The sequence below is a fragment of the Nuphar pumila genome, chromosome 5 (genome assembly GCF_984573655.1).
Source record: "Nuphar pumila chromosome 5, dmNupPumi1.hap1.1, whole genome shotgun sequence".
In the NCBI taxonomy this organism is placed as follows: Eukaryota; Viridiplantae; Streptophyta; class Magnoliopsida; order Nymphaeales; family Nymphaeaceae; genus Nuphar; species Nuphar pumila.
In genome coordinates, this window is record NC_143253.1 from 97,085,533 (window position 1) to 97,105,483 (window position 19,951).

The following is a 19,951-nucleotide window of genomic DNA, read 5'->3' on the forward strand; positions in this document are numbered from 1 at the left end:
CCTGGCTTGTTTAGCTCGAGCTTTTCATAAGCACAAGCTCAGCTGGGCTTGGTCAAGACAAAAAATGGGTCGAGCTTGAACATCCTTTGTTTGGTTCGTTTGACTAGTTTACTGGCCCAAAGCATCATCATGTCTAAGCGCGTCCAGTCATGTCAACAGGGACATGTGACCAAAATGGCGTGTCCCTGTGAGCAATGTTAAAAGGACACATTATTTAAGCCTCTATGTTTTGATGACAGCATGAGATGTCGTTCCGTGTCATGTTAATATATTTTAATATTTTAGCAAAGTTTTTAAATCCCTAGTTTAAAAAAATTAAAAAATATGTATTGTCTAGATCAAGTAAGCGTATCTGTTTCTTCTGTGTCCATGTGACCTAGAACTACAAATGCAGGCAAATCTAAAACACGAGCAAAACAAAACGTAGCCTTAATTTTCCATTATAATTTGAAGGGTCTTCACAAAGAAGTGTCTGAGAGCAGATCAACCAACGTTTGAATTTCAATTTTCACATATCTAAAGGCACTGTATCACTACCAGTGCCACCAATCATTCCTCGAGTCCTACGATGCCTTCCTCCACTTCTTCTTCTTCTTCTTCTTCTTCACAAGCTATGAGAGTCTCTTTGTGCACCCTTGTTTTCATCGTCTTCCCCTCATTCTTCTCTCTATCAAACTGCGCACTAAACCATGCCCCTCTGTTCTTCCCATCATCTTCATTATCTCCCAGTCATAGATCTTCCTATGCAGTATCTAGCAGCCCTCCTGTTTACGAGACGAAGTACTTTGTGCAGACTCTGGATCACTTCAATTACCAACCTCAGAGCTACCAGACGTTCCCACAGAGGTACCTCCTCAACTCTAGCTATTGGGGTGGACCAAAGTCGAAGTCCCCCATCTTTGTGTACACCGGAAATGAAGGAGATATTGAGTGGTTTGCTCAGAACACCGGGTTGATGTTTGAAAATGCTCCTACTTTCAGTGCCCTTCTTCTCTTCGTAGAGGTACTCTCTCTCTCTCTCTCTCTCTCTCTCTCTCTCTCTCTCTCTCTCTCTCTCTCTCTCTCTTAAAATATGAGAACTGGAAATATGAGAACAACAGCAATTTTCATGGATTTTTTGTTCTTTTTCTTGAATTTAACCGATGTGATCTACATGCTTGGTTTTATAAGAATGCATAAACTGGATTTTTTTAAGGCTTTAAAATCAATGGCTCATAATTTATATTCAAGCATTAAAAATCACATTTTTATCAAAAATACATGATCCAATGATTGATTCCTAGCAAATTCACCATTTCACATAGTTGGATTTGCAAAAAAAAAGTATTGAAAATGTTCTAGTTCTCATATTCTAGTGACTATATATGTGCACTAGTGTTAGACACAGTTTTTTGTTGATTTAACCTTAAGCATGTTCCATTCACTAGGATTCTGCTCTTGTCCTGAAGAAAAATATGATTGTTTAACATTTTAGATTTGAAATTTTATGGGCCATTGATTTCTAATTAACCCTTAAAAAGGTCTGCTTAATTGTTGGAATCAAATGATTCAAAAGATGATCCCTAATAATTTGATTGTGTAGAACACTTCTGCATGGTTAGAATTATATATATATATATATATATATATATATATATATATATATATATATATATATATATATATATACTACCAACATCGAAAAATATGTGGCGGTCAACATTGATAAGGATAACTGTGTGTGCGTGCAAGCATGAGTTTCAAACCTCTCACTACTAATCCAATTATATTGATCCCAACTCGGTAGGATATCCAATCCAAATCTGATTTGTTGACATCCCTGCTACTACTTAGTATCGTGGATCGCGTCCATAATAGATATTCTAGCGATATATGACCTTGGTCAAATTCTTTGCTTAAACTAAGAGGCATAAACAGGGCTAGGGAATGAGATGAACTGCTGACGAACTCGTCTTGTTTGACTCACTCAGAACTCATTTAGACTCTAAAATTGAGCTCGTCGTGGCAGGCCACGGGCAGCTCGTAAAGCGTACATGAGCTGAGCATTATTAACAAGAGGTGTACGGCTCGGCTTGACTTTGTGCAGACTTGTTAATATTTATCATATACATTACTTATGCTAAACATATATTTATAAGTTTTATGTTTTATACATATTATATGGATTTTTATACACCTATTGTGCATAGTTTATATGCTATCAAATTTTAAAATACTTAAAAAACAAATTTGTTGAAAAACAAGCAATATCCTGATCGGCTAACAACGAGCTCGTGATGAGTTCAGTTCGTGACAAGCTCATGAGCCGAGTACGAGCAGGTAGGGGTGTAACCGGATAGGGTTTTATCAGACCCCATTCTGAACCGGGTCTAAAAATAAGACCCAAACCTGACCAAATGTAATTCAGGTTCAGGTATAGCTAGAAACTGTAGACCCATATGGGTTAATGGGTTCGGGTAAACATCAGGTCGGGTCTTTAGTAGACCCATTTTGATTTGGATCAGGTTCAGGTCTGGGTATGGCCAGAAAAAGGTAAACTCGTATAGGTTAATATGTTCGGGTTTCATCTTGTGTCTTGATATAATCAGTATTCTAAACCTAATTATTCAACAATAAAAAATATGTAAATTAATGGAATCGACATTATATTAAAAAGATTATTGCTTAACAAAATACAAGCTTAAATAACTATTCTAAATAATGTCAAAATCTGAATATAAAAAGAATATATCAACGCCAACCAAACATTTTAAGTCAAAACAAAAAAAAACAATGATATATCATATTCAAAATGTATCAAATTCAATGAATTTTAGAGTATTATTCTGGGATTCACTTCAATCTAGCAATTTCCATGACAAAAGGGGAAGTATATGCAAAAATGAATTAAAGTTTAGATTATTAAAAAGAAATGCATATTAATTTTAAGTTTATCAACATCTTTAAATGATTAATTGAATATATAATTAATATTTACCAATTAAAAACTTTTAGATGTATTGGGTATGAAACAGGTTCGGTACAAGTTGGTTCATGTATATAGTCGGGTTGGTTCGGGTTTAGGGTACAATGTGGGTTTGGGTACATAATGTCGAGTTTGGGTTAGCTCGGTTTTAAAATATGTTGAACTATTTGGGTCTGGGTACATAATCATATCAAATCCGTTAAGGTTCGGGTCTTTATTTACAATACCCAAAACCCGACCTGTTTTTTTACGGGTCTGCTTTTTTGGATCCAACCCAAATCCGTGGGTCTACCATTATCAGTTTGTAACGGGTTCAAGACATCGGGTAGAGACGGTATACGTACCCAACCCTGCTACACCCCTAAAGGGTGCGACGGTGCGTTTTATTACACACCTACTCATTGGAAGCAACTTTCTGTTGAATGGCATACCCATGCGGCCACGCAGGAAACTACTCTGCGTACGGGAGGAGGAGTTGGGAAATTTGGCGGGTTCCCAGGGATCTTTGTTTCACCCCATGTGAGAAAGAGGCCCTCTTTCTTATGAAAGATGGCCTCTTTGATACGAAAGGAGGCGAAACAAACAGCAAAGGGCACGTTTGCATGCTATGAAGGTGGATCACATGAGAAATTTGTGTCCTAAATCAGGTGCTTCCTGTACCATCAATCAACTCTTCAGAATCTTCACAACTTACAGGGAAAATCACTTGTTGTTCCAACGTAGAGTTTACAAACATTCCAACAGAATTTTGCTGCCACCTCTAAAATTTTACTACTTTTCTCCTCTGTCTATCCTTAACACTTGTTTGCATAAGGCAAAAGGTTACACTGGTTGTCCTTGGGCTGGAATCACGATTCAATGGAGCTTGGTCCTTTTGAGTTCTATTACATATTACTGTACTCATTATTCTCATTTTTGGAATGTGGGTATCTGTTCTTTTGCTGAATTTTGATGGCAGTATCTTTGTGGATTGTGGCGCAGCATAGGTACTATGGTAAATCCATCCCTTTTGGAAGCAAGGAGGAAGCATATAAAAATTCAAGTACCCTTGGATATCTGAGTGCAACTCAAGCTCTGGCTGATTATGCCACTCTGATAATCGACTTGAAGAAGAATCTATCTGCAGAGGATTGCCCTGTTGTGGTCTATGGGGGATCCTATGGAGGAAGTATGGAAGTGTTCCATGAGTTCTTCAATTTTATATCTTCATTGGATTCCATGAATTTTGTTACAATTCTACATATATTTATGAGATTATTTGGCTTTGCAGTGTTGGCCGCTTGGTTTAGGTTGAAGTACCCACATGTTGCCATTGGAGCTTTGGCCTCTTCTGCTCCTGTTATTTATTTTGATGATATAGTCCCTCCTAACAGTTTCTCCAGAGTAGTCACTCGTGATTTCAGGGTCTCTCTCTCTCTCTCTCTCTCTCTCTCTCTCTCTCTCTCTCTCTCTCTCTCTCTCTCTCTCTCTCTCTCTCTCTCTATATATATATATATATATATATATATATATATATATATATATATATATATATATATAATGATTGAATTTTTGCTGGCAGAGTGAGTGTGAGGAGTGCTACAAGATAATCAAAGGTTCATGGCAGCAAATTGAAGGCATAGCAGGGAAGCGAAGCGGTCTAGACCAACTCACAAAATCATTCAAGCTATGCGAGTATGGTTCCTTGTGCCCTGTGACTATCTGAATTCGGATATTCGCTACTACTTGCTTACAGTCCCTTATTTCCTTTTTCATATTTAAGTTTTGTTCCTTTTCGTTTGTACTCTCATGTGTGATGTCTCGCATTTTGGCCATCCAAATATATTTAGGGTAACTTTGAACTGTAAAAAAAAAAAAGATTTTCCTGGGGTATCATTTTCCCGGGAAGATCAGAATCCCATGTTTGTTAACATGATGAAGCAATGACTCGGGAATTGGTTTGAGCTGGATGTAGCAGAGGCTTGCCTAGTCATACGTAGCTTGCCCAATCAAAAGACTTGACTGATGAAGGCCTATTCTCAGACCAAATAAGCAGGACTTAAATCCAAGATTACCAAAGCTTAACCAAAACTTTTCATCTGATTCATTGAATCAGAGATTGAATCAGGTTGGTGCTAACGATGTCATCCCTTACCTTCATTTTCTCTTGCTTGCAGCAAATTGATCAGTGCATCTTCACTGGAGGGATGGCTGAGGAATGCGTATTTTTATGCTGCCATGACCGACTATCCAACTGCTGCAAATTTTATACAGCCTCTCCCAGCAAATCCAGTGAAACAGGTCAGTCTGGCCAGTAATTTTTTATGTTTTGCATGAAACAATAATACTGTTGAAACTTTCTCAACGGCTTCATCAAATGATTAGTAGAAGATCGGTGCTTATGAACTTGTTCAAATTTCGTCTGATGCATGAATTTACCTAAATTTTAAGTTCTGTATCATCTCCTAGTAATGTACCAGCTAAGAGAAAACTAAATGATGAATTGAGTAAACTATCTTGCATTAGCAATACCAATCTAAAGAATATATCTTCATATCATGGTGACACTAAACAAAGAACTTGTATGAGTGGTCCTTCTGCTTTATGGGTTGTACGCTTGCACCAGGCCTACAAATAAATCTTCATCACCAGCCCCACCTTCAGGACTATTACACAATCCCAAGTCACCGGCATGCCATGTGTTCATTACATTTATGGTGCCTTAGGAAGAAAAGAGATAGAATGTGACTGCATGATCACATTGTTATATTTGAGCAACTGCATTCCTCTGCTCAACTCTGTAGCTGAGTGCTATTTTCATGGGTAAGTGTGTGAAAGTTCTGAACTCACCCATTTATAATAGTTCCAAGGTAAATGACTCTCTAAACATGGCAATAGTGCTTATGTCTTGAACTTGATATTCTGGTTTCATCCATTGTCTTCTGATTGCTAAAGAACTGTTGCCTCTTGATCCAGATGTGCAAGGCTGTTGATGATCCAAAGGCATGGAATGACACCATGAATAAGATATACAGGGCAGCAAATATCTTCTATAATTACACTGGGAATGCTGCATGTTTTAATATCGATGATGTCTCTGACTCCCATGGGACGAGTGTGTGGTCGTGGCAGGTTTCATCTTTTTCCCACCATGCACTTAAAACATCTTGACAGTATGTCCATCAGTGGAGAAAAAGAATTTTATGAAACTCATAGCTACCAGTGGAGATACAGGAGTCACAAACCTGGTTCTGTTTCACATGTGCCAGCTCAACCAAGCCCATTGTAGTCCAGAGCTTCAGTATGCTTGGTTTGATTCAAAGCTTCAGTAAGCTTGGTTTGATTCAAAGCTTGAGTAAGCTTGTTTCAACTTGAACGAAAGCTGGTCTTTGGAGAACTCTAGCAAATTCTTGATTCCATATAAGCCATCTTTTCTTTTATATTTACACAGAGAAACCGCCCCCAGGATCAGAGACCTAGCCGTGCTGGCTCTACCTGCCGTACTTACGATCACTGTCCTGGCAGCGTAAAACTCCATGGGATTACCCCTTTCCCCCAAGGAGTCACCACACTTCGGCTTGCGCAAGGGGTGATGCCCATGGGATTTGAATCTAGACCGCCTGCCTAGCGGTCTAGGCCCCATCCCACTGCACCAAACCCCTTTGGGGCTCCATATAAGCCATCTTGAATTCATTACTTCTTTCTTTTGAAAAAAAAATTGGAAAGCTTTTGCTTCTTTATTACAAATAATATATTTAGAACTGAACCAAAATCAAGCCCAAAAGAAAGCTGAAACTAATGTCAAAGAGTAATCACATGATCTTTCCTTACATAAAAAGTCAAACAGATCAAGAAGTGCTGGCAAAAACTTCTGTACATTTTACAAGCCTAGCCCCTTTCCCTTAACATTCTCGTTTGTATATCTATTCTAGGCCTGCACAGAGATGATAATTCCTACTGGTGGCAATGACAAAGAGAGTATATTTCCCCCTTCAACTTATAACTATAGTGCTCGTGAGGAGTATTGTTTACAAGCATATGGGATAAAGCCAAGGCCGCACTGGATCACTACTGAATTTGGTGGCCATGTAAGTATTAAACTACTTCATATATGTTCATATTAAAACAGAGCTATCAGAGTAGTAGACTACCTCTGCTAGAGGGCAACCATTTCTAGAATTTTGCTTGAAAAAGACTCGTGTAGGCTTATGAAAGTTGATCAAACCTACTAAACTTGGCTGGTTGATTGTATTCCTTTCGAGCCCTGAGTTTGAATGGTTGGCACTAGATAACTCAATGTTGGGTCTTGGGATGGAATTCTTTCTTTTTCTTGTTTTTTACATGTTTTTCATCACTAAAAATTTGCCATAGAATTTTCTAGATTTTTTTAACTTTTCAGCTAATCTTATGGGGTTAGAAATCTCTAAAATTTCTAATAGAATGGGTTTGAATGTTTTGAGAAATTGTAGCATGAAAAAACAAAAAGTCCTTGGAAATTCTTTTTTTTTAGCACCAAAATGCACTCTAGAGGCTTTGTGCTCATCATGATAAATGAGTATTAGTTAACTTATGAATATCTTAGTGCAATATATATTTTGAAAAGTTTTGCTTTGTTTTGGTAGAATATCGAGAGGGTCTTGAGAAGGTTTGGAAGCAATATAATCTTCTTCAATGGGTTAAGAGATCCATGGAGTGCAGGAGGGTAAGGCCTGACTCTCTTTAATATTTTAGTTCATTCTTCTTACTAGTTAAGAACTGCTTGATCATTTCAAAATGAATAAACCAAATTAAATTGAGTTTAGCAGAACATGCAACATGGATAATTTTGTGAAGTTAAACAGGTTTCGGTGACCATTTCCACAGCTACTTTGGTATAACACTGGATTTATGAATTTGAAGTTCAATTTTTTTAATATGTGGAAGTGGAAGCTATTAAGACACGAGGTCAAATAGTTCATTGGAAAAGAGGAGATTACCTATTTGAAAGCACCATTTCTGCTTAGGGTGTAAATATGATGGATCTAGTTTGATTCAATGGATGATTTCCAAATTCAAATTATAGAGATCCTACTAGATTTAGATCCACATTCATAGAATAAGTTACGAGCCTCAACCTGATATATTCACAAAGTGATGGTTCCAGTCCTCTGAAAACATAAATTATTTGATATTCATAGCCTTTGGTTGGATCTTCTATCCATGTAACAGTTCACAGATGGATCCAATTTACAGGATTCTAAACCGTTTGGAACAAAACCAAGTAATCCAAGTTTTAGCCTGAATTGAGAGTGCTTATCCTATAAAAAGAAGCACAAGCGTAACTGCTTCTATCAGGAATACAGAGATTATAGAGAAGAGACTTCTCTCTCATCAGATCTATTCAAGTTCAAGGATAGAGGATTTAAGTTCTTATGACATTCTCACCTATTTTCATCCATTTATGCAGTTTTATCATCAAGAAACTCCCATGGTTTCTTTCTAACTTCAATTTTTTCTGTGAATGCTGAATACTTCCTAGGGTAATGGAGAACTTGTCAGATACCATTGTGGCTATAGTTGCAGCTGAAGGTATTTTTAGATATCCAATCTCTTTATTTTTGCAAGCATATGTGGTGTTACTTTTGTTATGCACATCACAAAATTCACAACCTTGCTGAGTCCAGTCATTATTTGCTATCAACTGTACAAGTGCTTGATCATGCCATATTTTCAGGGTAGTCAAGGTGTCATATGAGACATGACCAATCTCAGTAACATTCAGGTGCCCACAACTGAAAGAGATACTGGTCTGTCCCATTCGGCATGATGGAGAAATACTCTCCCAACATACCAATAGATGCGGCGCACTTGAAGTGCAGTTCATGTCCTTGGTTTCTGAATGCCCGATTAACCAATTAATTCTCTATAATACACGTGATTTTTCTTTGATAAATAAACCAACAGTACTTGACATTCCCCTAACAGCTTCCGCAGATGCACCACATCCAGCATCTTTTATGGATGTGGCAGATAGTTCAGTTCATGAAACATGGTCGAGACCATATGAAGGCATCAACTCAAGCATGCTCAATGACTTGTCTGCCAATCCTATGGGAACATGTGTGCATAGGCCCTATGCATAACATGGGCCCATGGACACATATTTTGCACACATTGGCATTCAGGTGGTCAAGCATGCACAGGCCGATCCAGTCTTGGTCAAGTTACACGAAAGTGCAACATTCATAATCGAGGTTGTAGATTGGACTCTAGTGAAACTTTGAGGTTCATGAACTTAGGACATTTTTACTATGATATTGATGAAGCCCAAGTTTAGCCTTTATGTCTGCAGAAACATACACCATTGATCATGAATGCCTTGGGTCATTACTCCAGTGGAGCAAACACATTGTGGCACATGCAACTAGTTCCCACAACTGTGTGTATGTGTGGGTCCTCGTGTGTTGTAATACTATAATTTGTATTATTTAATTTTATTTCTTTTGCTATTCTAGGAGCTCACCATGTAGACTTAAGGTTCTCAACAAAAGAAGATCCTAAATGGCTTAAAGAGGTGCGCAAGAGGGAGATGCAGATCATAGCAAAGTGGTTGAAGCTCTACTATGAAGAGTTGGCTCTTTAGTCACTGCATTTTTTATCATGTGGAGATCTTGTGGCAAATAAAGGAGAAAGAAGAAAGCAGATGGATTCCCAAATGAACAATTATACAATCAAATGACATGATTGTCATGAGAAGTTGAATATAGACATGGAAAGTTCATATTCAAATTTTCTGTTACATGAGAACACAAGTACATAATAGGAGCTGAGAACGCTGAAATCAGAAGTACCCTTCATTCCTACCCTTGAAGCCAATCTGCCCAAAAGTGAGGCACAAGAATAAACCTAGGTGCCATGTGATCAACCACAACCTGTTACCACATGAAGAAGAAAGATGATCACTCAGGCATGTGTATTTTAGTGTATAATTGTTTTCTAACCAGAAAATTAGGTCATTTTTGGCATCTCATGATCTAGAATTCTCTGCATTCTAAAATCACATTTTGGCATATAGGCTATACTTTGAAAACATCATGATTTTATTGTGATACTTTCATATGCCATCCCAAGAAAGTGATATTTTTAAAACACCATCTATCTTGGAAAATATCATGATTTTAGTGCAAAGTTAAAGCGATAAGTGTTCTTTAAATATTTCTATAGCTTAAAATTTCTTATTTAATTTCATCTATGTTTTCCTATACTTTTTTTTAGTTTTCGTATATGCTGATAATTTATCAAGAATTTTCTAAAAAAAATTATCATTAGATTTTCCCTGGCCAAGAAATTTCCAATAATTAGATTTGTGATATTGATAGTGAATAGATTTTCAGAGATTCAGGCAATACAAGATGGCATTTCATGTAAAGTAATAGCCAACAACAATTATAATTTAATGAGGGCCTGTAAAAAAGAATAGGGAGCTAATATTCAGTAAATAAGTCAAAAAAATATAGAAAAAATAGGATTATAAACAAGAAGAATTTTACATAGGAATGAGCTGGAAGATACATAAGTAACTGATTATTCTAATTTGTCTCTAAAGATGAATTGTAATTAAAACTTTGGTAAGTGAAAATTTATGTAAACTAACCAGAATTGAGAGGTCAAAGCAGGGCCAGTAGGAAAATTAGCAAGCTCAGTTCCAATGCTTTCAAAGAAGAGCCCAGTCAAGCTCTTGCCATCGATGGCAGGGATGCTGGATGGTGCAATCCAACCAATCAACCCAAAACCAATGACACTAAGGTCTTTGCGCAGCCAATCACCCTTGAAACTGAGAACCGCATATCATGACTAAAGTGAGTATTCTACATATACAAAAAGGAAAGGACAGATGATAACAATGGAAGGTTATAAATAAGTACCATGTGAACCTCCCATTTGAGCTTGATATTTGCTTGAGGGGATTTCCATTGATTACAGGTGATCTAAGGAAACCTACAAACAAAATCAAATGAATAAAAATTTGGCAACCAAGATAAATTGCACATAAAGATGTGCAGATTAGCAAAACTCCCTACTTTCTCTTCCCAATAACCCATTCTGTTGGGCATTCATTTTTAAAAATTTCTTTTGTCTACATTTTGGACGTTTAGGACGTGTGTGGATTCATAGAATTCAGTAGAATTGGAATTCAATTGCACTAAATTCCTCTTGTGGCTGGAAAATCGCCAAAGGATTTAATGGAATTTGATTGAAGTAAAAGCTAATTCTCTAAATCCAAATACACCCTTTTTCGATAAGAAAGCTGAATCCAAACACACCCTTGGATGCATTCGCTACACACCTACTCATGGGATCCTTCTTTTGCGAAATGCACGACCTTGCATGAAACTTTTTTTAGAAGAAATTTTTTTTTTTTTGAGAACCTTGCAGGAAACTGCTGTCAACACTATTTTCATATGCAAATCACCGTTTTTGTAGGGAAATGGTGGGGCCCACTAGCGCTTTCTGATGTAGGCATTTGTTTCACCCTTGGGAAAGAGGCACTGTTTCTTACGATAGTGGGCGTCTTCCCTTCCCAAAACATGGGAAAGCGGCACTCTTTCTTTCATATGAAAGAGGGCCTCTTTCCCATGGGTCGTGAAACGAACACCCTGCTAGAGTTTAACAGTGGGCCCACTGTCTTTCATAAGAAACATACTTTCGTGTGAAAGTGGTGCTGCACCACCACCCCCGAGGAAGTATTTTCCATGTGGAACGGCTTTAGTGGCAAAGCCGCGTTGCATGTCCTGCTGTGTAACAAAGACCCCCAAGAGAAATCCTGATTCCCTAGGACCTCCAATTTCAAAATTTTCAATTGACATTTGTCATGGAAAATACTTGGCATTTGGTTACAACCAAAACTTCCATGTTTGTTTTCACATGAGAAAGCCAAATAAAAACTAGAGGAAATGTAAAGATGTGATAGGTACATAATTAAGTCATCAAATGGACATACTGAAGGTTACTCATTAATCTTTTAAAGCAACAGCTAGAGGTAGTTAATAAAAAAAAATGATTGGGATTTTATTGTAAACAAAGTTTCTGTGTTCATTTCACATAGAGAAGCTAAATCAATACTAAAGGAAATGTAAAACAAGTGATGGGTGGTACATAATATGTCATAAAATGGACGTACTAGATTGAAGGTTAAGCCTTGATGGAGGGCGTGAAGGGGAGAGGGAAGAAGTGCGCAAGCCTGCAACTGGTAATCTCAATACGCTGCTTCCCATGGTTGCCATTCCCTCACACGTGTGAAGAAGATCAGGGCCTTCCTCCACTCCCACTGTGAGGAGTGTTGTGTGGTTGAGGCTTTTTATGGTATTGGATAGAGTGGTGGATGAGAGTTGGGAATATGGACCAATAGGATGCAAGATAGAGATCCATGTGGATAAGCCTAATTTGTGAACTACTGCACTATTTATTCTTGTTCTTCCCAAAATGACCAAACTGCCACCAGGCTTTGAAATTGGTCATGGTATGATAAGGTTGGTGGATATACTCAGTTTTGGTGAACGGGTTTGGATTTGGTTTGGATGTAGACTTTACTGAACCCGACCTTATCTAATATTGGCTAACTGTATTCGAAGTTACATTTGGATTCGGATGGAAAAGGGCAGCACAAAATCTGGATCTTAATAGCATAAAATAGCTAATTGGATATGTTTGCACACAAACAGATTTAGAACTGAATCCTAATGCCATTGTTAATTGGAACCACCTTACTTTACCAAGCCCGACAGTAGGAATTCAGATTATGTTGGATGTCTGATCCTAAAAGCTAGTTAATTCACTTGCTTGGTCAGGTTCGTTACTTGACCTGGTCGAGACTATTTTATACTATCAAGTAGAAAGTTATAGTTTTTTTTTTCAAAAAATAACCGTAATGTTCTTGTAAAAATGGCACTTTCTTCGTAATGCCTTACAATTTGGCGAAATCCTTCTTATATCCAAAATGTTTTATTCTCAACTTTTTTAAAATATTTTTGCTCTTCTGCAAATATAGCATGATGTCTACAAATCATTTTTGTGAATGTGCCCAAATAAGTGAACCTCTTTTTATTAAAATCGCATAAGGGCACAAGCAGGAGGATGTTCGCAAATGTGGGATTATTTAGTAAAAAGAAGTTCACACATTTTGGGATATTCACAAAAACGATTTGTGAAGGTTGTACTATATTTGCAAACTTACGTTAAGATTATTTAGTTAAAAGAGGTTCGCTCAATTTTTTGGATATTTGTAAAAATGATTTGTGAATGTTGTATTATATTTGCGGAGGTACATCGAGAGAGTATTTAGTTAAAGGATCTTCACACATTTTGAGAATATTTACAAACATGATTTGTAAGGGACATACTATATTTTAAACCTCTTTTATCTAAATACTCTCACATTTGTGAATATTCCTTTGCCTATGCCCCCTATGAGATTTTAGTAAAAAGAGGTTCACACATTTGAGGACATTCACAAATACGTTAGAATATTTAGTTAAAGGAGGTTCACAGATTTTAGAGACATTCGCAAACATGATTTGCGAAAGTCACACTGTATTTGTGAACCTCTTTTAACTAAATACTCTCACATTTGTGAATGTTATGATGTCACTGCACATTTGTGAACATCCTCCTGTGCCTCTTATACAAATTTAGTAAAAGGAGGTTCTTATATTTGAGGACATTATAAAAAATGATTCGTAAACCTCATGTGATATTTGTGAAAAGGCAAAAACATCCTAAAAAAATCAGAAATCTAACATTTTGGATACAAAGAGGATTTCGTCAAATTGTGTGGTATTTATGAAATCACATTATTTTACAATATGACAGCATGGTTATTTTTTATTTTATTTTTTCTTTGGCTAGACCAAGGGGAAAAACCCCAATCACTAATCGCACATTGGGTGGCTTGGCTGGCCTTCAGTTGGTAAAACCCTTGAGGTCATCCCCCAGTGGAGTATACTCAACTTCAACTTTGCATATATATATATATATATATATAGAGAGAGAGAGAGAGAGAGAGAGAGAAATATGTAGGTGGTAAATGAAATATGCTAAATGATACATTCTAAATGGGGTTTTTTGCTCTTTTGGTGTTTTTTTCGCACTTTTGACCCCATAAATGTGTTGGGCATGGTCTATTTACGAGGAATTCACACCTGTATCATTTGTTTTCAATGAAAATAATGATATTTGGAGCCTCAAAAATTTTGGACTGTTGATTTTTTGAACCATATAAAAACTCACCCATGTGTTGGAATCGAACACTTCAAGATATGATCCCTACAAAATCAAGTACATAGATCACATGTATGTGGTCAGAATTTAAATATAAAACAAAGATAACCTGAAAAATTCATTTAACATGTATCATTAAGTATATTTCATTTAGCACCTACCCATTAATCTCTATATATACACACACTATTGAGCGTAAGAATGGATGCCTATCATCAGACAAATGATCAATTGTGCATGGAACGTTGATTGTGCACAAAAAAGACCTTGAGCTGAGATCATGACTGCCGCTAAAGACCATTTTTTTGTAAACTGTGTGCACGGCTAATTGTGCATGTATCCTACGAAACATTGAACTCTTTGTGAGTTTGACATTATGCCAAACTCTCTATATATATAAAAAAAGAGAAAGATATGGGGAATGAAAACCTACCCATTAGAAAACCTCCCAAACCTACCCAATAAGAAACATTTATCAAATTTTCTGTGTTTTTTCAAAATTCTGACCTTGCAGATGTGATCTATGCTCTTGTTTTTATAGGAATCAGTTCTTGGAGCATTTGATTCCGATGCATGGATGTGTTTTTATATGGTTTCAAAAATCAACGGCCTACAATTTTATACATTTTTTAGGTTCCATATACCATTTTCTTCATCCAACCTAAGTGTCAATTTCTAGTAAATGATCATGCTGAACACATCTGCAGAATTTAAAAAAAAAAACACTAAAAATCTGATAAATGTTTCTTATTGGATAGGTTTGAGAGGTTTTCTATTGAGTATATATATATATAGAGAGAGAGAGAGAGAGAGTAAAAGGTAAGTGCTTAATGGGTTTTTTTGCTATTTTGGTATTTTATTTTGCAGTTTCAACCCCTATAAATGTGTTGGGTATGGTTGATTTATGAGGAATCCACACCTGGATCATGTATTTTAGATGAAAAAAATGATATTTGGAGCCTCAAAATTTTACAAAGATTTTGGACCGTTGATTTTTCGAACCTTATAAAAACCCACCAATGTTGGAATCGAACACTTCAAGAGCTGATCCTTATAAAATCAAGTACATATATCACATCTATACGGTCAAAGTTTAAAAATAAAACATAAAAAACCCATTAAGCACTCTCTCTCTCTCTCTCTCTCTCTCTCTCTCTCTCTATATATATATATATATATATATATATATATAAGTAGAGGGTAGCTGCCTACTTTGAACCGTGATTACTGCAGCCTATGGGTCTTTTTTCGTGTTTTTCTCAAATCTGACTACAAATGCATTCTACATGCTTGATTTTATAAGAATTGACTCTTGCATCGTCCAATTTGGACACAGGGGTAAGTTTTCATAAGGTTTGAAAATTGATAGAATAAATTTTTTAAAAATATCATAAATATCTAAGGCTAAAAAAAGCACATTTTTTTAATCGAAGAAACCTGATCCAAGTATCGTTTCTTAGCAAATTGATTATGCCGATGGCATCTGAGGCATCGAATTTGAGAAAAATAACCCGAAAACCCCTTGTTCGCTCGTGGTAGGATGCAGTAGGCATGAAATGCAGTGTAGGCAGTGCATTTTGAGTTGTTGAATTTCTCAAAAAGTCTGTTTAAGCAACACAATTAGACTAGATAAACTGTGTTTTAAATTAAGTAATCGATGAAGACCGTATACTGCCCCAAGATGGGTGGCTTGCAGCAGCGCTGCATCATGTAGCGCCTCTGCATATAATGTGAACACTTTTGTGAAACTATGTGCAAAACAATCCAGTCTGACATTCATGGGTAATGATTAATGGACGTAGCAACACTAGATGCAGAATGGAGATGGTCTCACAAATACACCAGGGAGTACTTTGACAAATTTAGCGTCATTAAAAAGAGAAAACAACCAGGAAGAACTACGGCTCTCTTGGAAACTGACCATCAGTGGCGGCCAGGGTGGAACTGTGAAATCCACAGCATCGAAATTTGTCGAGAGCATGGAGAAATGATATTTGAGGGTGTTGGCACAGGAAGTGCCAACTCCAACTCAAATCAACTACCACCAAAGTTGGTGATTTGCAAATGCATCACCCGCTTTTGACTGCCAGCTACTTAAATTTGCGAATGCAATGGGTGACGGTCCTCCTTCCCAAACACCTTTCAGTGGAAATGGCAAAGGTGCTATTGAACTATGCTACAGGAAGTGTCAAATCCATGTTTTTTAGCTTTATATGCGGAATTTACAGATGCAGCCCTAGCGTCCTGCACCCAAACAGAGCCTACAGAGAAGCATATGCATGAATTCTACTCTCAACTTCGAAGTTTCCAAGGCATCTATTAAAAGAATGAAAAAAGAAATCACTGGATTCAAAACATTACAAAGGTTGAATTTCACAGCTGAACGGATGAACTGATAGAGACACGTTAGCTTTAAAGAGCGGCCTCGAGTTAGAATCCAAAGCGGAAGCCATCTTCCCTATTTTGGCCATCAAAAAGTGAATATAAGGTGTTTCTTTTTTTTTCTTTGAGGGAAAAAAGTGAAAGTAATAGTAAAGCAAGAACTGCAATATGGAACCAACTGAGAATATTATATCCTCAAAGAGTAAACTGACATCGATTGCACAACACCTTTTTTCTTTTTTTTAAGGAAAAGATTGCACACCACTCTGATTCCAAAATACTGCAATTTAAAGCCAATTGAGAATATTATATCCACAAAGAGTAAACTGATATGACCACTTTAATTTCATAACACCAAGTGTTTCCTTGTGATGTGTCTAGAGTATGTTTTGCTTTGATTGATTCATGATGTAAGTATTGAGTCATTTTTAACTTTCACCGGGCCACCCTTGTACCTCGGTTCAGGTTATCAATACCCTGAAGGGTTAGCCCGTACATCTAAACTGTATGTTGCCCTCGGGCAAAACAATGAATAAATGCAAATGTGTTGAGCTTTCTTTGTTCACCCTCGTTGTGATTACCTTCAAGTGATTGTAATTTCTTTCTTTCTCTTCTCTTTCGCTCTCTTGCACTCTCTATACTCAAAGCTTCTGCAGCGGCAAGCGAGTGACCAGATACGTTTGCGGCGGCAAGAAAAGGACTATCGCGTCACACTGGCCTGTTGAAGAAATAGGCTCGTGATACCAAGGGTCTTTTGTATAATGAAATAGTGATCTTCCACAAAAGCACTTGAATCCACCAAAAGAGTGTTTATTAAAGGCACTTCAAGCAAAACTCATAAAAAGATATAAAAGAAAGAATACAATAATAAAATAATAAAAATCTTTATTGATAACAAAAAATTCTTAACAAGCATTCAATGAGGGGGTTCATCCCTATTTATTTATACAAGAGGGGAAGAATGGGGAGAGCTCGCCTTGATCTCTCCCAAAAGGAGTCGTTGGACTCTAGAGTCCAACGGCTACATTCTAGTCAAGTTCTAAGTAGAACTTGACTAGATTATGCATCTAATTCAACGTGAACTAGATGCATAAAAATAAAGAAAACAAAAAAATAAAAAGAAATAGAAAAATATATAATAATATTATTATATATTACATTTTTTACATTTTAACACTCCTCCTCAAACTTATGGTACAATGAGCAAAAGTTTGTCTAAAATGAAGTGAAATATGAGAGCAATGAGAGGCTTGCTAAAGAAGTCTGCTAATTGATACTCTAATGTAACATACAGCAGATCAATAGTTCCATACAAAAATTCCTCTATGACATAGTGATAGTTTATCTCAATATGTTTGGTGTGCTCATGAAATGTCCGATTGCTTGCAATGTAAATCACACACTTCTTGTCATAGCACATTCTTGAAGCTTGTGTTGCTTCAGCTCCGATGTCAGCTAGCAGTCGCTTGAGCCAAACAACTTTCATTGAAGTGGTTGCCATGTCTCTATATTCAGCTTTGGTGAAGAAAAGAGAGACCTTCTGCTGCTTTTTACAATGAAATTAATGATTCATCTAAAAAAATACAAAAATCAGTGGTTGAATGTCTATTATTAGGATTACCTCCACAGTCAGCATCAGTATAGGCAATTAAATCTAATAACGATGATGCAGACAAGAATAGACCTCATGAGAGAAAGGTCTTTAAGTATCTAATAATACGCAAAATTGTTCTCATGTGTATAGAAGTGGGAGCATGCTGAAACTGACTAACTGTGTATACAACGTGTGTTATATCTGACCTATTAATGAAAAGATAGGAAAGTATTTTGATAAGCTGTCTGTAAGGAGTGGGATCATCAAGAAGTTTTTCATCATCAATTCTCATTTTAACATTGACAACTTTTGGAGTGTCAACTTTCTTATCATCCATAATGTCAGACCTAGAAACAATATCAAAGGCAAATTTAGATTGAGACATCAAATACCCACGAGAGAAATAAGCAACTTCAATTCCTAAAAAATATCTTAATAAACCTAAGTCAGTCATTTCAAAGTGAGTTTTAATAAGAGATTTGGTATTTGCAACTCCCTGTTTATCATCTCCGGTGATGATCATGTCATCCACATAGAGAAGAATTATAATCTCTGCATAAGAATTCTTAATAAATAAAGCAATGTCAGTCAAAAAAGGTTGAAAACCAATATCAAGTATTACATGACTAAACCTGTTATACCAAGCTTTTGGTTCTTGTTTAAGGCCATAAATAACTTTTTTTAAACAAAGAACATTACCCTTGAGAATACTAATATCAGGTGAGACTTTCATATACACTTCTTCAACTAAATTTTTATTTTGAAATACATTTTTGACATCCATTTGATATATACGTCATTTTCTAATAGAAGCCAAGGTAATTAAGGTTCTAACAGTGATCATACGAGCAATTGGGGTAAAGGTTTCTTCATAATCAATGTCATATTCTTGAGCATAGCCTTTGGCCACTAATCGGGCTTTGTATCTCACAAGAGTTTCATCACTCTTGGTTTTAACTTTGTAAACTCATCGACAACCTATAAGTTTCTTACCTAAAGGAAGATCTTGAATAGTCCAAGTAGAATCTTTTTCAAGTGCATCTAACTCAATTTTCATGGCTTCTACCCATTCTACATAATTTTTAGCTTGTGAGTATGATGATGGTTCCTCACATGAGTCTATTAATGCAATAATTGCCCTATATATGGGTGAAAAGGATTCATATGACACAAAATTTTCAGGAGGCCTCGAGACTCTGGATGATCTTCTGGTTGGTACTTCAGAATATTTTTCAAGTACACATGGAAGGTTTGACTCTCTTCGTCTTAAATATTGTAAACTAACATCCCTATGAATTTGCTCTTCATTGTCATCATTTTGTTCAATATCAATAGTACTTCGATCATAGTAAAAGTCACATTCAAAATCATATTCATTAGATTTTGATGTTAGATCTATCAAAAAGGAGTATTCACTAACTTTCTTAGGTTTTTCAAAATCAAAGCTCTGTTTTTCTAGGAAAGAGACATTTCTTGATACATACAAATTTTTATTTTTAAAATCAAAACACCTATACCCTTTTTAATTATCGACATGTTCTAAAAAAGCACAAAAAATCACACGAGGAGAGAGTTTATCATTTTTGTTAGTGAAAACAAAACACTTGCATCCAAACACTCTCAATCTAGAGTAGTCTAAAGAAAAATTTACAAGTTTTTCAATTTGAGCTATATTTTTCAAAGAAAAAGATGACATTCGATTAATCAGATAAGTAGCAGTTATGGCAGTTTCTACCCAAAACTCCCTTAGAACTTGATTTGCTATTAATAATGTC

The 19,951-nt window shown here is 36.3% G+C and overlaps 2 protein-coding genes across 2 annotated transcripts; one reads left to right on the forward strand and one right to left on the reverse strand.

The window, feature by feature from the left end:
• The first annotated feature begins 436 nt into the window (after positions 1-436).
• LOC149837871 (uncharacterized) lies at positions 437-9,948 on the forward strand. The gene is made up of 10 exons (XM_090006239.1): positions 437-1,003; positions 3,947-4,133; positions 4,236-4,369; positions 4,527-4,639; positions 5,122-5,245; positions 5,921-6,076; positions 6,877-7,032; positions 7,567-7,646; positions 8,463-8,512; positions 9,439-9,948. Exons 1-10 carry the CDS (start codon positions 569-571, stop codon positions 9,564-9,566), a joined length of 1,563 nt encoding a protein of 520 aa, XP_089862365.1. The 5' UTR covers positions 437-568; the 3' UTR covers positions 9,567-9,948.
• Positions 9,610-12,252, reverse strand: LOC149837872 (photosystem I subunit O-like). The gene is made up of 4 exons (XM_090006240.1): positions 12,105-12,252; positions 10,849-10,921; positions 10,578-10,757; positions 9,610-9,855 (listed from the first exon to the last, which is right to left on the reverse strand). Exons 1-4 carry the CDS (start codon positions 12,205-12,207, stop codon positions 9,765-9,767), a joined length of 447 nt encoding a protein of 148 aa, XP_089862366.1. The 5' UTR covers positions 12,208-12,252; the 3' UTR covers positions 9,610-9,764.
• Between the last annotated feature and the right edge of the window lie 7,699 nt (positions 12,253-19,951).

Coding starts and splice junctions, on each gene's coding strand:
- LOC149837871 (XM_090006239.1), top strand. CDS start 569: ATGCCTTCCTCCACTTCTTCTTCTTCTTCTTCTTCTTCACAAGCTATG. Junction 1,004..3,946: donor CCCTTCTTCTCTTCGTAGAG/GTACTCTCTCTC, acceptor ATTGTGGCGCAG/CATAGGTACTATGGTAAATC. Junction 5,246..5,920: donor CAGCAAATCCAGTGAAACAG/GTCAGTCTGGCC, acceptor CTCTTGATCCAG/ATGTGCAAGGCTGTTGATGA.
- LOC149837872 (XM_090006240.1), bottom strand. CDS start 12,207: ATGGCAACCATGGGAAGCAGCGTATTGAGATTACCAGTTGCAGGCTTG. Junction 10,922..12,104: donor AAGGCTTAACCTTCAATCTA/GTACGTCCATTT, acceptor TTTTGTTTGTAG/GTTTCCTTAGATCACCTGTA. Junction 9,856..10,577: donor GCTTTGACCTCTCAATTCTG/GTTAGTTTACAT, acceptor ATGTGGTAACAG/GTTGTGGTTGATCACATGGC.